Raw genomic sequence first — 14031 nt, 5'->3', positions numbered from 1 at the left:
AAAATATTGAACTTTTTTATTAGTGACTAGACTAGGGGTGTGCAAAAATATCTAAATATCAATATATCAAAGAGCAAAGAGTATTTTTTGGTATATTTTTTTAAATTATTTTGTTACAGCTACAGTTTTATTGCTTATTTAGTGGAAGAAAACTCGTTTATGCAACACATTTGACGTTTTGACTGTTTTGATGAGTTAAATCGGTATGTGTCATATTCACTTTGCACAGGAAGTGGTCTAACAAAGACTTTTAGTGTCACAGCCGTGATTTAGACTTTATTTTTATTGAACCATATTGAATTGATGTGAAATATGTGGTATCGAAAAGTAAGATCACCGTATCGAGATATTTAACTTGAAAACAACTACTTCATTACATCACAAGGTGTAACAGAGCATTTTGAGCTTTGGAGATGTAGACAGACTAATAATAAAGAGTTACTTAAACATGTGTGAATGAAACAAAACACAACTCAAGGTCTGTTTTTGAGGAGAGAGCAACATTATAACATGGCTTAAAGCTCACACGTTAATTTTGTGTAATACAGGGCCTTTTATTGGGCATCTTTTTCTATATAGGTGAGAGGTAAACAGAATCAATACCATCATAGTACATACTTTGTTTTTGCTTTCGTATTGTGGCAAGTGGTAGGATTAAAAATAGAAAAAAAAATAAAAATCAATATCTTGAGTACTGCATCCACTGCAATTTCTGTATCTAGTTTAATAAGTGTTGCCCATTCTTTCTGCTTCTATAGACCATGGGATGTCAAGTATCTTAGTAATACAATTCAAATAAATGGAAGCATATATTTTAACATCTTGACAAACATGTTTATGTGTTAAAACCTACAAATATTATACAATGTCACAAATAATTGTATAATGTCTTGGCTAATTGAGTTGGAGTGTGCACATTTTAAGCTGATCCTAAGCCTGAATACATGAAGATTGCGGAAACAAATACGTAGAAACAATGAAGCATTACACGCACACTCGCAGACAGTTTGTTGGGGCAGTTTTAGTGAGGATAATTATGCTTGTATAAAAGCTTAACCACAAAGCAGTAATTGTTTAGTTTATAAATAACTGAATTGGCCCAATCAGCACATTTATTTCTATTGCCCCCATTATCTTCTTATTTCTACTCATGCTCCCTGTTAACTGCAATTGTAGGGAATGAGCCATATAAATACAGAAGGGCATGTTTAAAAATATTACAGCTTAATGGCCCCTTACCCAGCACTATTAGTTTCCATCATAGGCTGCCGTTTTGTGTAAGATCTGTCACGCAGCTTGACCTCTGATCCCGAACAAATGACTTGAGCAGGAAATAGTCCGAATATCTTCCATAAAGGAACATTCTCCGATACTTCACCTCTGCTCAACCATCCACGCAGGAAAACAGCTGTCATTTTACATTTGTTCATTTCATAATTCACAATTGTTTTATTGGAGCACTTGAGCCCAAGCCCTGCACTAGACTAGACATATTAACTTTGTATATTTCAAAGTAACAAAACTGCATTTTAACATTATTCATTTTAGCTGCACCTTATCTATATTAAATACTATACATTTCTGATTCAGTTAAATAAGGTACATTCAGTGTAGGGTACATACACAGAAAATACACAGAAAAAAAAAGCTTTAAAAACCAAAACAACACCAATGCATTGATGTTTACCATACACCTATTAGACTTAATTCTATTCAATATAATGTAGTGTATTTTTCGAACTGCAGGTCACTCCGGAGTATAAGTATCTTTTTGGGGGAAATTTATTTAATAAAATCAGAGACCAGGAGCTGATATTTCATCTTGAAAGGCAAGTTATAGTAACTACATTGGAATAAGGAACAACAGGCTGTTAACATATGAACAGTTTTTCAGATAACTATAGCACAAACAACAGAACATAACAAGTTTACCTCTCTTTAACTCTCGATCTCACTTCAAATCACTAAATCTGTTGAATTCTTCATCCTCTGTGTCACTTCTGAGTAACTCTGCGACCTCCGGAGATAAACAGTGCACCGCTTCCTCTTCTGCATAGCTGTCATCAAACTCAGCATCTGTTCCAGTTAGAATTATTCCGGTTTTTCTGAATCCTGGCAGAATGGTTTCAGTTGTCATTGAAGTCCATGTTTTGTCGATCCATCCATTGACTTCCAGGAAAGTTGCACAGCGGTCCCTCCAAAATGTGTAAAGCTGTGTTCTCCATCCCCGCTTTCTGCCAGTCCCTCACAAGTTTCTCGCTCACTCCAGACTTTTTTCTGCTGCTGCATTACCGTTTTCGGCTGCATATTTCACTACTTGCAGCAGGACAGCGGCTTTTTCTGGAGAAGACATGCGCAGTAGAGCCAAGTGACAGTGGTAGAGCAGTAATAGGAGCAGCAGATAATGGCACACAAGCGTAGATCGCCCTAATGCGATTGTCATTGTGAAAATTTTAATATATAAGTCGCAGGACCACCCAAACCATGAAAAATGTGTTCATACAGCTTTAGAAAACCTTGGCAAATGAGTAGTATTTTGAGTATGAATTTGACAACCCAATGTGTATCATGTGTATTTTATATTATATGTCTGGCTTTGCATCGGAACACAGACTTCATTTTATTTGACACTTTGACACCTGCTTTAGCGATTGATAATGTGTTCTTTATGAGTTTTGCTGCTCGTCTTGCCAAATGCATTTTCCAGTGCCACATTTTGGTTTGTGGTTTTAGGAAGCCCATATTTAAAAACAAATGGCTTCCTTCCACTCCTGTAAATAAGAGATCATGCTGACATTTTCATTAGCTGGTGACAGGGTTAGTCATCGGGAAAAGCAAGCCTGGGTCAGCTGTATGTTGAGTCATTTTTATAAAACTGAATTAGTAAAATCATATGCACAGACTATAAATATTATTAAAGGCAGTGTACTGTTGTGTGAAGTAGTTAAAGGGACTCTGTTTTGCTATGTTTGGATCATGTTGTAATAAAAAAACATACCTGGAGTTGCGTTTTGTTTCATTTACACATGCATATTTAGACTGAGTTCTTCTCTCAAATAGAAAACACTCTGTTCCACCTTGTGATGTCATGTGGTAATACAGGAAGTGCTCCACTGTGTTTTTAAACCCCACACACCTTCACTAGAGTCATTTGGATTATTTCACCACTGGAATTGCCAAAAACTGTAAAAAGGTAGCTCTTTACTTGAAATCTACTGCTTTAACGTCACGAGATGGAACATTTTGAGTTTTGGACAAACTAAATAGACAAATTAATAAACCGGGATTTCTTCAAAACATGTGTGAATGAACCAAAACACTACTCCAGGTATATTTTGATAAGGTAAAAACATTATAACATGGCTTAAAGCTCCCAAAAATCCATTTTGTCTTATATAGGATCTTTAACATTTTTCTTTCTTGTTATTCCAGGCTGGTACAGAGGATTCATCTTGAAGAACCCCAATGTCAAGGTAATCAAGTTTAACATCTTCATTATAAAGTCTCTTGAGAACAATTGTGTTAATCTGTGCCTCACATCATGACAGGTATCACAGTGCAATTAAGGATAATTCATTGCTTGTAATAACTGAACAGCTGAAAGGACTGATTATAGCTATAACTAGAAAATTATACATTGTTGTATAATTCATTTTTTCTGCACAATTAGTTCTTTCTGGGTATTTAAATGTACGTACACTTACCCAAGAAATGTAAGTGGATGTTCCAGGCCTCATCACTTTGGCCCATATTATGTTATTCTCTGATCTATAGATGGATAAATACAAAATTGAAGGAAATACAGTTTGGTTTTGCAGTAACAATGAAACATAATAAATAATCATAATAATCATAATAACCATAATAATCATAATAATACAGCAGTAAATCATAATTTACAGTGATGCGTTGTTGTACAGACGTATGGCTTATTGTTTCCTCATCAAAAACAGACCCGGAGTTGTGTTTTGTTTCATTCACACATGTTTAACACACAAACCAAGCATATTTAAGATGAGTTCTCCTCTCAAACGCTAAACACTCTGTTCCAACTTGTGATGTCATTTGGTAATACAGGTGCTGCAGTGCGTTTTTAACAGAGCATTTTGAGCTTGTATGCGGCAAGTATGTTTTTGATGAAGTAACAACATTGCAACATTTCTTAAAACTCACAAGGACCCTTAATGTATCACTCCACCGCTCTGATGTTTTCGACTATTTTTCTTATTAAGATAAAATAAGACCAAAATAGGACTGCCTAATCCCTTTAACCATTTAGAGAACTTGTTGCTTCGATTTGTTAAAAGAAGGTGGCTTAGGTGGTGAGTTTCCATATTTCCTACAAGCACTTTTGGTTTTTCCTATCAACCCAAAACATGCACAATTGATAAACTCTTCCAGCGACGGTACTTCTTTTGTCAAAGTCTAATCGTATGCCACCCCCGCATTGAAGGATGGGTCAAATTTCCAAGTAGGCATAACAAAGCATACCATAACCTGGTTAGATGTGATCATGTGGTATAGAGAAAAACCTTGCTCAATTTTAGATACATTTTGGGATTGAGAAATTAGCTTGGATTATACAGTTGAAGCATAGAATAGAATAGATATGCCCTCAGATCCTGATTTGTAATTGAGCCCGTTATGAAATGAACTTGAAGTGACTGAGTTGGCAGACTGATTGACAGTAATAAAAGTGTCAATCACCTGATGTAAAAAAATGTGTGAATATGAAAAGTACCAAGTCTGAATAGAAAATGTCAGCTAAATATAGACTTGAATTTTTAGGATTTAGTGTTATACATTTAAAGATAACTTCTTCCAAGGTCCTATATTACGCAAAATTTAATCTTGAGATCTTTAAGCCATTTTATAATGTTGTTACCTCATCATAAATATACCTAGAGTTGTGTTTTGTTTCATTCACACATGTTTAAGTCCCTTTATTATTAGTGTCTACATCTCTAAAGTTCAAAATGCTCTTATACAATACGGTACGATATTTATTGCGATATCGTGGGAAAGCTCACGAAATGGCTGGGAAACTCGTGTTTAGGGATGTAACAAATCTCTTACGATATTTACGCAATATTTTCACAATATACATCTCACAGTATGATATTTATTGCGATATTTTGTGGAGGCAAAACTGTGAATATGCTACTTTTTCCTCCTAAAATGCCTTGACAAGACTTAATCCAAAGAACTAAGACTTAAAAGTGCTTATAAATGTTATTTCTTCATGTAGTTTGCACTGAAATGGAGCAAAGGATCATGGTCTATGTAGTTCCCTTTGTCTTTTTTTTTAGCTATTGCTGCACCATAACTCTTAATTTAAGCAAAGAGACTTGTAATTCGATATTTTGTGAGGGTCCACGATATTATTGTGAGAACTTTGATGATACGATATCACAATATTTCAGTTATTGTTATATCCCTACTCAAAATACTCTATTCCACCTTGTGATGTAATGAAGTGGTAGTTTTCAGGTTAACAACAGCTATCTTTTACCTGTATGAAGGTGAATGGAGTTTGAAAAAACATTGGAGTACTTCCTGTATATCTGTATATGACATGTGTTTTCTGCTTGAGAAAAGAACTCAGCCTAAATATGCAGGATTTGTGTCTTGAAAACACAACTCCAGGTATGTTTGTGATGAGGAAACAGCATGTAGTTGTGTAATATGGACCTTTTAATATCATACACATTTTCGATAGATCCACATAACTACACTTGCATCTTCATAAATTACTAATCTTGCGTTTCACATTCTTTCGTGTACTTCTCTCTCATTGTTGTACCATAAACACACAAGAAATTTCATTCAGGTTGTATGCAGTGTACTGTTGAAGAGTCTTAACTCGTAAGTGCTAATGGAAAAGACATTAACCTATGCTTTATTGTCTGTCTGAAGGGGATCTTTCCGGCCAACTTCATCCACTTGAAGAATGCCCACATCAAAAACAAAGGGTAAGATAATCGTCTGTGTTATGTTAAATTTTCTGTTGAATTCCACCATACACATATATGTAGAATACCCCCACTGTGATGTCACCGCAAAGTATTAATAGACTCACATTTTAAGATCTTCTAGTTCTGTGATAACTTATATAAGGATCTCTCTCACGTTAAAGGTCTTTTTTTTTTTTTTTGTTGTTGTTTTGTTTTGGTCCAGCTGCTTTGTTTCCATGGAGATTGCCTGGGACATTCCACAGTATAGCATTAAACTCCTTTATTAAACATATTTACTTTTTTTCCCAACCTATTGTGCATTTCAAGTTATCTGACTACGACCTGATGTCTAACCCGATGGTGTCACCTGCTTATCTATATGAAGATAATGCCATATTGTGGAACATTCCAGACAAAGAAATAACAAGCAGACACCAGATCCCACACCAGGAGAGTTACATAACACCTTTCACTAACCACTGTGAAGTTAGGAGCAACAACAACATTTAGAAACCTTTGTGTTTTATTGACCATTTTTAAAAAGCCAACCGCGAATAAAACTAATCTGTGTTTTGTTTTGCAGCCAATTTGAGAGTGTCATTCCCGTGGAGGACACCGTTATCACAGAAATGACTTCCACTCTCCGAGACTGGGGCGCCATGTGGAAACAGCTCTACGTGGTAACAAAACCATTTCCGCTAACTACAGGACCCATTGATTTAGATAGCGCCGGTGCTTAAGCTGAATTGCCTTTGTAGGTTTCTCATCAAGGGGTTTTACTTAGCGCGGGGTAATTCACAAATCCCAAACAGTTGAATCTGCTCCCTGATACATTCATTAGTGGAATTGATGGCGTTGGTAGCCTATTAAGACATGTATGTGGTGTTTTTCATTGAAATGGGCGAGACGGTTGGATCAAAGCACACAAATTCTCCGCAGTAGGAGCGGGACAGTGAAGCTAATTTGCACAGATCCAGTGGAGTCCTCCGTCTGCTTCTCTCCGGGATGCCTTGTTCTTGGCCTTTTCCTAGTCTGTTAATTTAGCTGCACAGTCACATCTTGTTCTGTAATTGTGATCTCAGGGTGCCAGGAGTTTTTCCTTTAATATTTGGGTTGAAATTTGGCACCACTGCCTCTTTTTAAAAAATACATATATATCATTTTTTTAAACCAAAGAACTAATTATACTCATATGTAGAGATAATATTGGGTGTCTGATATTTTCACTTTTTAGAGTATCTGGTATTGGCCTTAATTCTGTACCACACACTCACCAACTGTCTAAAAAATATGTCCTGGTATAAAGCTTACCATATTTTTCAGACTATAAGTCGCTCCAGAGTATAAGTCACACTTTTGGGGGGAAATTTATTTTGTAAAATCAGAGACCAGGGACCCCGACATTTCATCTTGAAAGACAAGTTATGGTAAAAACAATAGAACAGAGAACATCACACTGTTAATGTAACGTATTAGCAGTTATCCAGATAACTATAGCATAGACAAGAGAACAAGCTTACCAAACTTTCCATCTCACTCCAAACCACTAAATCCATTGAATTCTTCATCCTCAGTGTCACTTCAGGGCAACTCTGCGACCTCCAGATGTAAACGGAGTGCCACTTACTCTTCTGTGTAGCTGTTGTCAGACTCCGCATCAGTTCTAGTTAGAATTATTCCAGCATTTCTGAATCCCGACAGGATGGTTTTGGTTGTCACTGAAGTCCAGGCTTTGTCGATCCATCCACTGATTTCCAGGAAAGTTGCATGGTCCACCCTCCTGGTTACTATGAAGCTGTGTTCTCCATCCCTACTTTCCACCAGTCCCTCACAAGCTCCTCGCTCACTCCAAACTTTCTTTCTGCTGCTCGATTACCATTTTCGGCTGCATATTTCACTACTTGCAGCAGGACAGTGAATCTTTCTGCAGTAGACATGCGCAGTAGAGCGAAGTGACAGTGGTACAGCAGTAATATTAGTAGCAGATACTGGCACATAGGTCTAGAGCGCCCTCCCGCGGCTGTCAGTCTGAAAATTTTAATATATAAGTCACACTGGAGTATAAGTTGCAGGACACACAAACCATGAAAAAAAGAGAGTACTGCAAAAATGTGGCTACACTACTTTCTTATCTACTCTTATCTGTTTGTAGTGAAACAGGGTTGTGGGTGAGTTTGCAATAAATGATTTTCCTCAAAGTTTAGAGTTTTTATTTAAATCGGTCCTACATATTGGCCCAAAAATATCGACAGAGTTTATTGGTCATTGATTTTGTCTGTATTCTAAACAATCAAAATTGGCATTGGCTATGGAAAAAACCCACATCAGTCGATCTCTACTCAGATGGAAAAAGGGTGAAAAAGCAAACATGGCAAGTCATTCAATATGAAAGGTGTGGATGTATCTTAGCTTTCTTTCTTTCTATATTTTTACTAAGTTGACACATGTTCAGGTTGAAATTTTCTAAACATTTCTATCTTTTTTATATTTTAGTTTTATTTCTTGAAAAAAAAAAAGGATCCTAAGATGAAGAATCCTAACTAAGCTTGGCAATTGTAAATAAGTAAAATCCAACAAAGATAGTTATTTTAAAATATCCTTGCTTGCTCTCAGTGACTTCCTGTGCCATCTGTTATATTCCAAAAATTGCCCCAGCACTTTGAGCAGAGCCACTGGAGTGTTGTTTTCCCTCAAGACAAAATATTTAACTTCCAAGTAAATAAAGTAGCTAAATCCACAATGTTAGGGTAAAGGGTGTGTGAATGAAAGAATGTGTGGGATACATGGCACAGACAGGAAAAGAGGAGCAGAGGAGAGGAGAGGAGAGAACGAGGGAGTGCCATGCCCTGAAAGAGTGAAAGGAAAGAGGAAAAGTGTAGCACAGCCAGTGGGAGATGAGTGATTTTGGTGCCATTAATAAGATTTGTCTAAGAAAAGAATGAGTCAGGGTAGGGCTGGGCAATACCATGATAGCAATCTAATCTTATTCCTGTGACAGTCAGATTTATTTATTTATTTTTCAGTTTTAAAAATAATATCAATAATAAAAAATATATATATCTTATTTTAATTTTTACTTGAAGGCACCTCTATGCTCAAACAAACACACTTTCCCCCATCCATATCTCCAACTGGTGAGGCTCAGCATTGCCCTGAGTGTGTGGCATTCGGATTTAACCAATAATTTTCATCTGGCTCCAAGAAAATCATGACAAATAATACTTAACCTATCCTATAATACTAAACCCGCTCCTCTGTTTCCCCGTCCCACAGAAAAATGAGGGTGATTTGTTCCACCGTCTTTGGCACGTGATGAACGAGATCCTGGACCTGAGGAGGCAGGTGCTGGTGGGGCACCTCACCCACGACCGCATGAGAGACGTCAAACAGCACATCACAGCACGACTGGACTGGGGCAATGAGTGAGTACACAGGGAATAAAACAATTTAAAAAAAACTTATCTTAGTTTGATTGCACTAGTCACCATAATCATAGAAAGGTTTAATGCCATGCTGTGAAACATTTCAGGCAAAGCATTAACAGCTCCATGGAGAAAAGCTCTTGTTGGATACACCACCAGAAAAGTTACACACTGCACATATGCCGTGCGGTTATCTAACAAAGCTTATGTTACTTATAGACAAACTTGGAGAGGGAAGTATAACTGAAATCTTTACTCAATAGACAGTTAAAACTATTCCTACAAGTGAAATTTTGTCAGAAAGTTACTCTAGTCAATGTGTCTCAGTGAATATGAGTAGACCACCCACCTCTGTTTCATAAGGGTTAACCCAATCCACAAAGTTTCATACATCCAACTTTGTCTTTGATTTGTTTTGCTAACTTCAGGCTAATCTCATTGTAGAAGAAGCATGAGTCAGACTGCCTCCATCCTTCATACATTTTATTTTGTCTACACCCAGAACCATTATTGCAACGTTAATGGATTTCTAGCCCAAAATCAACCAGGGACGTGCACTATGGAGTATTTAAAAGCATAATGACATTACCCATGCACACAGCAACATAAATAATTTATGGAATATCTGTTTTACACTACAGAGCATTTTTAGAAACGTTTAGAAGCTCAGTAGGACCACAGCCCATTATCCGTGTAAGCCTTTATGAAATTATGAAGTCGCCCTGGGAAATTGCATGTCCAACATAAAATATACACTGTACAATACGGAAATGAGAAATGTATTATCAGACATGTTTGGCCTAAAAATAAGCAAACATGATGGAAAAGTTGATGATTACCAGGATACAATGGCATATTGGACTCTTCCAATTCAAATAACCTCACTATTAGGACTATAACATGTTTGATGAACTATTTATATCAACATTTTTACACCGTTAAGGAATATTTCTGTCCTGTACATTTGATTACGAGTGGCAATAAGGTAAAACGGATTAATAATGGAACTATACGGATTTTCAGCTGATACAATATCAGATATGTGTCTTATTATTGTGGCCAATATTTTAAAAATTCATAGCAAGTCCCACAACTTATAGGAACATATGTATTAAAATATTATGAAATGTATTTTTTGGGACATAATATAATTTGTTGTATTTTTATGATTGCTTAAACATACATACAGTCTTATTGCTTTTCTTTATACATTTTAATCTACTAATCTGTTTATCAAGGCACATGTACTGTTTATAGGGGTGTAACGATATCCAAGTCTCACGATATTGTCACGGTATGAACCTCACAGTACGATATTTATTGCGATATCGTAGGAAAGCTCACGATATGGTGAGGAGGCTCACGATTAGGGATGTAACAATATCCAAATCTCTCGATGCAATATTTTCACGATATACATCTCACAGTACGATATTTATTGTGATATTTTGTGGAGGCAAATACAACTGTGAATCGGCTACTTTTTCTTCTTAAAATGCCTTGACAAAACTTAATCCAAAGAACTAAGACTTAAAAGTGCATAGAACTGTTATTTCTTCTTGTAGTCTACACTGAAATGGAGCAAAGGATCATGGTCTATGTAGTTCCCTCTGTCTTTTTTTAATAGCTATTTCTGCACCATAACTCTTAATTTAAGCAAAGAGACTTGTAATTTGATATTTTGTGATGGCCCACGATATTATTGTGAGAACTTTGATGATACGATATCACAAGATTTCGGTTATTGTTACATCCCTAACTGTTTACAATCTGGAAATGCTAATCTCTACTGAACTAAATGTAAATGGTAGCTGATAATTTGGACACTACTTACTGCTTCATGACATCACAAGGTGGAACGGAGCATTTTGAGCCTGTGAGATGTAAACAAGACAGTTACTCAAACACGAGTGAATGAAACAAAACACAACTCCGGGCATGTTTCTGAGGAGGTAACAGCATTATAACGTGGTTTATAGCTCACAAGAGTCAATTTTGCGTAATATAACAACAAAGTAATGAAATCTCAACTACCCAGTGTTATATTATAGTGTTAAAATTTTATCCGACACTCACCAAGACCACTTTTCTGGAGTAATATAAAGTTATTGCATCCCAGTACAATGTTAAATTATTCATGGGCCCTGGCTGGACTGGAGCATGTGTCCCTCTGCTCCCCTGCCTTTTGTAGTGGCTCTTCCCTGCAGCCACTGTCCTCACTCATATCTCTCCATCCGCTCACTCTCAGCTCTCCCTCCATCTCTCCGTCTCTCCATCCCTCCATCGTCTCTGCCTCTCTGTGCCTGCCATGGGAGCATGCAGAGGAGAAAATATCACAACTTGTGCCCTTCTCTTTGTTTGTCTGTCCGTCCTTCACTTTTGATTCCCTTCGGCTGTCCTTATGTGTCCACTCAAGTCACTCTCAGATGAGCAGATAGTCCTAAATTGTTGTAGCACTTCACCAAGTATTTCTTATCTGGCAACCTCAAAGTTTTTTCATGCTCTTTGAGGTTTATTAAAGTCCTATATTACGCAAAATGCACCCTTGTGAGCTTTAAGCTGTATTATAATATTTTATGTTAAATCCTCCAAAACATACCGGGAATTTGTGTGAGTAACCCTTTAATATTTGTCTGTCTACATCTTCAAAACTCAAAATGCTTTAATGCTCTAATACAAAGTTGAAAAAACGGAGGCACTCAAAAAGTACAAAATAATTAAAGGCCTTTAATACCACATGGCAGATGAAGTTAAAATCACGCCAACGCTTTTCAGCACTTTGGCCTTCATCAGGGCAAACTCGAGATGGATGTCACAGTGCAGTTCCCTGGTGCATGATGGGACATGTAGGCTGAACAGATTGTAGTTACAAGTTTTTAAGATCAAATATAATACAAGATACAAGATATAAATAGTGCAATTCCCAACAACCAATATATAGAAATATATATAGTGCAAAAAATACAAATATGCTACAGATACAACGTGTATGATTTGTATAATATATTAGAGGGCCTAGAGAGTCTTAAACAGTTTCATGGAGACTAAGATTTAAAAATTAGGAATTGATTGCACATTTAAAGCTTGTATTTTTAAAGGAAGGTGGAGAAATCTATCTAGAATCTCTGTATATCCAAGTAACATCCTCTAAAGTTTTGCTCTCTTCCAACTCGTGATGTCATGTAGTGATAGTTTTCAGCTTCCTTTTACCTTTAGTTCAAAAGAGACTGGTTTGGAAATGATCCAGATGATTCTCATGCTGGTGTGTTGAGTTTAAAAATAGAGTGGAGCACTTCCTGTATGACACATGACATCACACGGTGGATCAAAGTGTTTTCTATTTGAAAGAAGAGCACAGTCTAAATAAACAGGGTTTGTGTTTTAAACATGTGGGAATGAAACAAAACAGGACCCCAGGGATGTGAAAAGGGGATGAGGAAAAAACATTACAGCATAGATCAGAAAATAGCTTAATTGAGATGTTTTGCCTGGAATGTGTCATAATATGGCATTAAACGTATCCTGTATTAATAGAGGTGTTGTTTTTTTTGCTGCTTTCCTATTGTGAGCAAGGTCACCTCTCCAGAGATCTGATCTATAACTTGGCCTAGTGGCAGCCTCTGTTTGTCTCCATGGAGATATAGATACTGTAGATAGATTGATAGATAAATTTCCCGTATTTTTGTCCACTTCTTTTTGTTCTTTTTGGTAATTTTATTATATTATTATGATATTATACTTTTGCATATCTTCAAAGACACAATTTTGATATCGTATTAAGGTTTTGCATCTACATACGCACGTAACCTGTTGTTTATGCTGCCATATTGGAGGTCAAAATATCTATCTGGACGAATGTGTAGTATTTGTGTGCGATAAAATAAGAAGGACGAGCTGTGCGGTCCTCACTTTCAGCGACACAGAATCCCGCCTCACTTTCGCCGACACGGGGTAGTGATGGCTCTGATTCTGATTCTGTTATCAGGAACAGATGTGATGACTTGGTGATCAACAAAGATCTCACACATCCTGCTTCAAAATATTTATAAGCCTCCAACCCCTTGTAACTTTTCCGTTCTTGGTTGGTGTAGGACGATGTAGAATGAATTAAGTCGTTACAAATATCTGGATACTGGAGATTGGGCACAGAGCGAGCGTTGATTAGACTGACAAAGCGGTCCGTCGGATTTGGATGATTGGATGACATATATCTTTCTAATGAGGCTGATCTAATGAGCTGGCAATTTCAGACAGTTTTGTTTGCGCTGTTTAAAGTAGCCGTGATTATACTGTAGTAACTGAATAACACTTTCCGGATCAACCCCAACCTTGACCTCCAGTATGGCCACGTCACACTCAAATCCTTAATTGTTAACCATATTTTTTGCCTCTAATTTTCCACATATTCTTACGCTATACACTATACAAATCTTATGTGTCGCTCATGTACCTCTACTTTATGAATAGAGAGTCCCTTCTGACAGCCCAATGCATGCTTGACCAGTCTTATTTTAGTAACAGTGCAGAGCCAGTCAGGAGTGGCGTTTTGGTCCACTGGGAGTCCACTCTCAAAGGAAAAGAAGAGAAAGAGTTAATATTATGTGGGTTAGGGAGGAAGATGGAAGTACAGACCAGACAGATAAAACGTGTGTAGT

General features: G+C 36.9%; 1 protein-coding gene across 1 annotated transcript in view; it reads left to right on the top strand.

Annotated features, from left to right (window-relative positions):
* dock4b (dedicator of cytokinesis 4b) overlaps positions 1-14031 on the top strand; it is a 279898-nt gene that overhangs the window by 84264 nt on the left and 181603 nt on the right. Inside the window, 4 exon segments of the mRNA XM_055153283.1 lie at positions 3433-3473; positions 5917-5972; positions 6538-6634; positions 9228-9376. Of these exon segments, the coding sequence (XP_055009258.1) occupies positions 3433-3473; positions 5917-5972; positions 6538-6634; positions 9228-9376 (343 nt within the window).

The sequence above is a fragment of the Boleophthalmus pectinirostris genome, unplaced genomic scaffold (genome assembly GCF_026225935.1).
Source record: "Boleophthalmus pectinirostris isolate CB_2022bp ecotype Guang Dong unplaced genomic scaffold, ASM2622593v1 HiC_scaffold_18, whole genome shotgun sequence".
NCBI lineage: Eukaryota > Metazoa > Chordata > Actinopteri > Gobiiformes > Gobiidae > Boleophthalmus > Boleophthalmus pectinirostris.
Note: the sequence above shows the minus strand (reverse complement) of the source record. Positions and strands in the feature narration are given on the sequence as shown.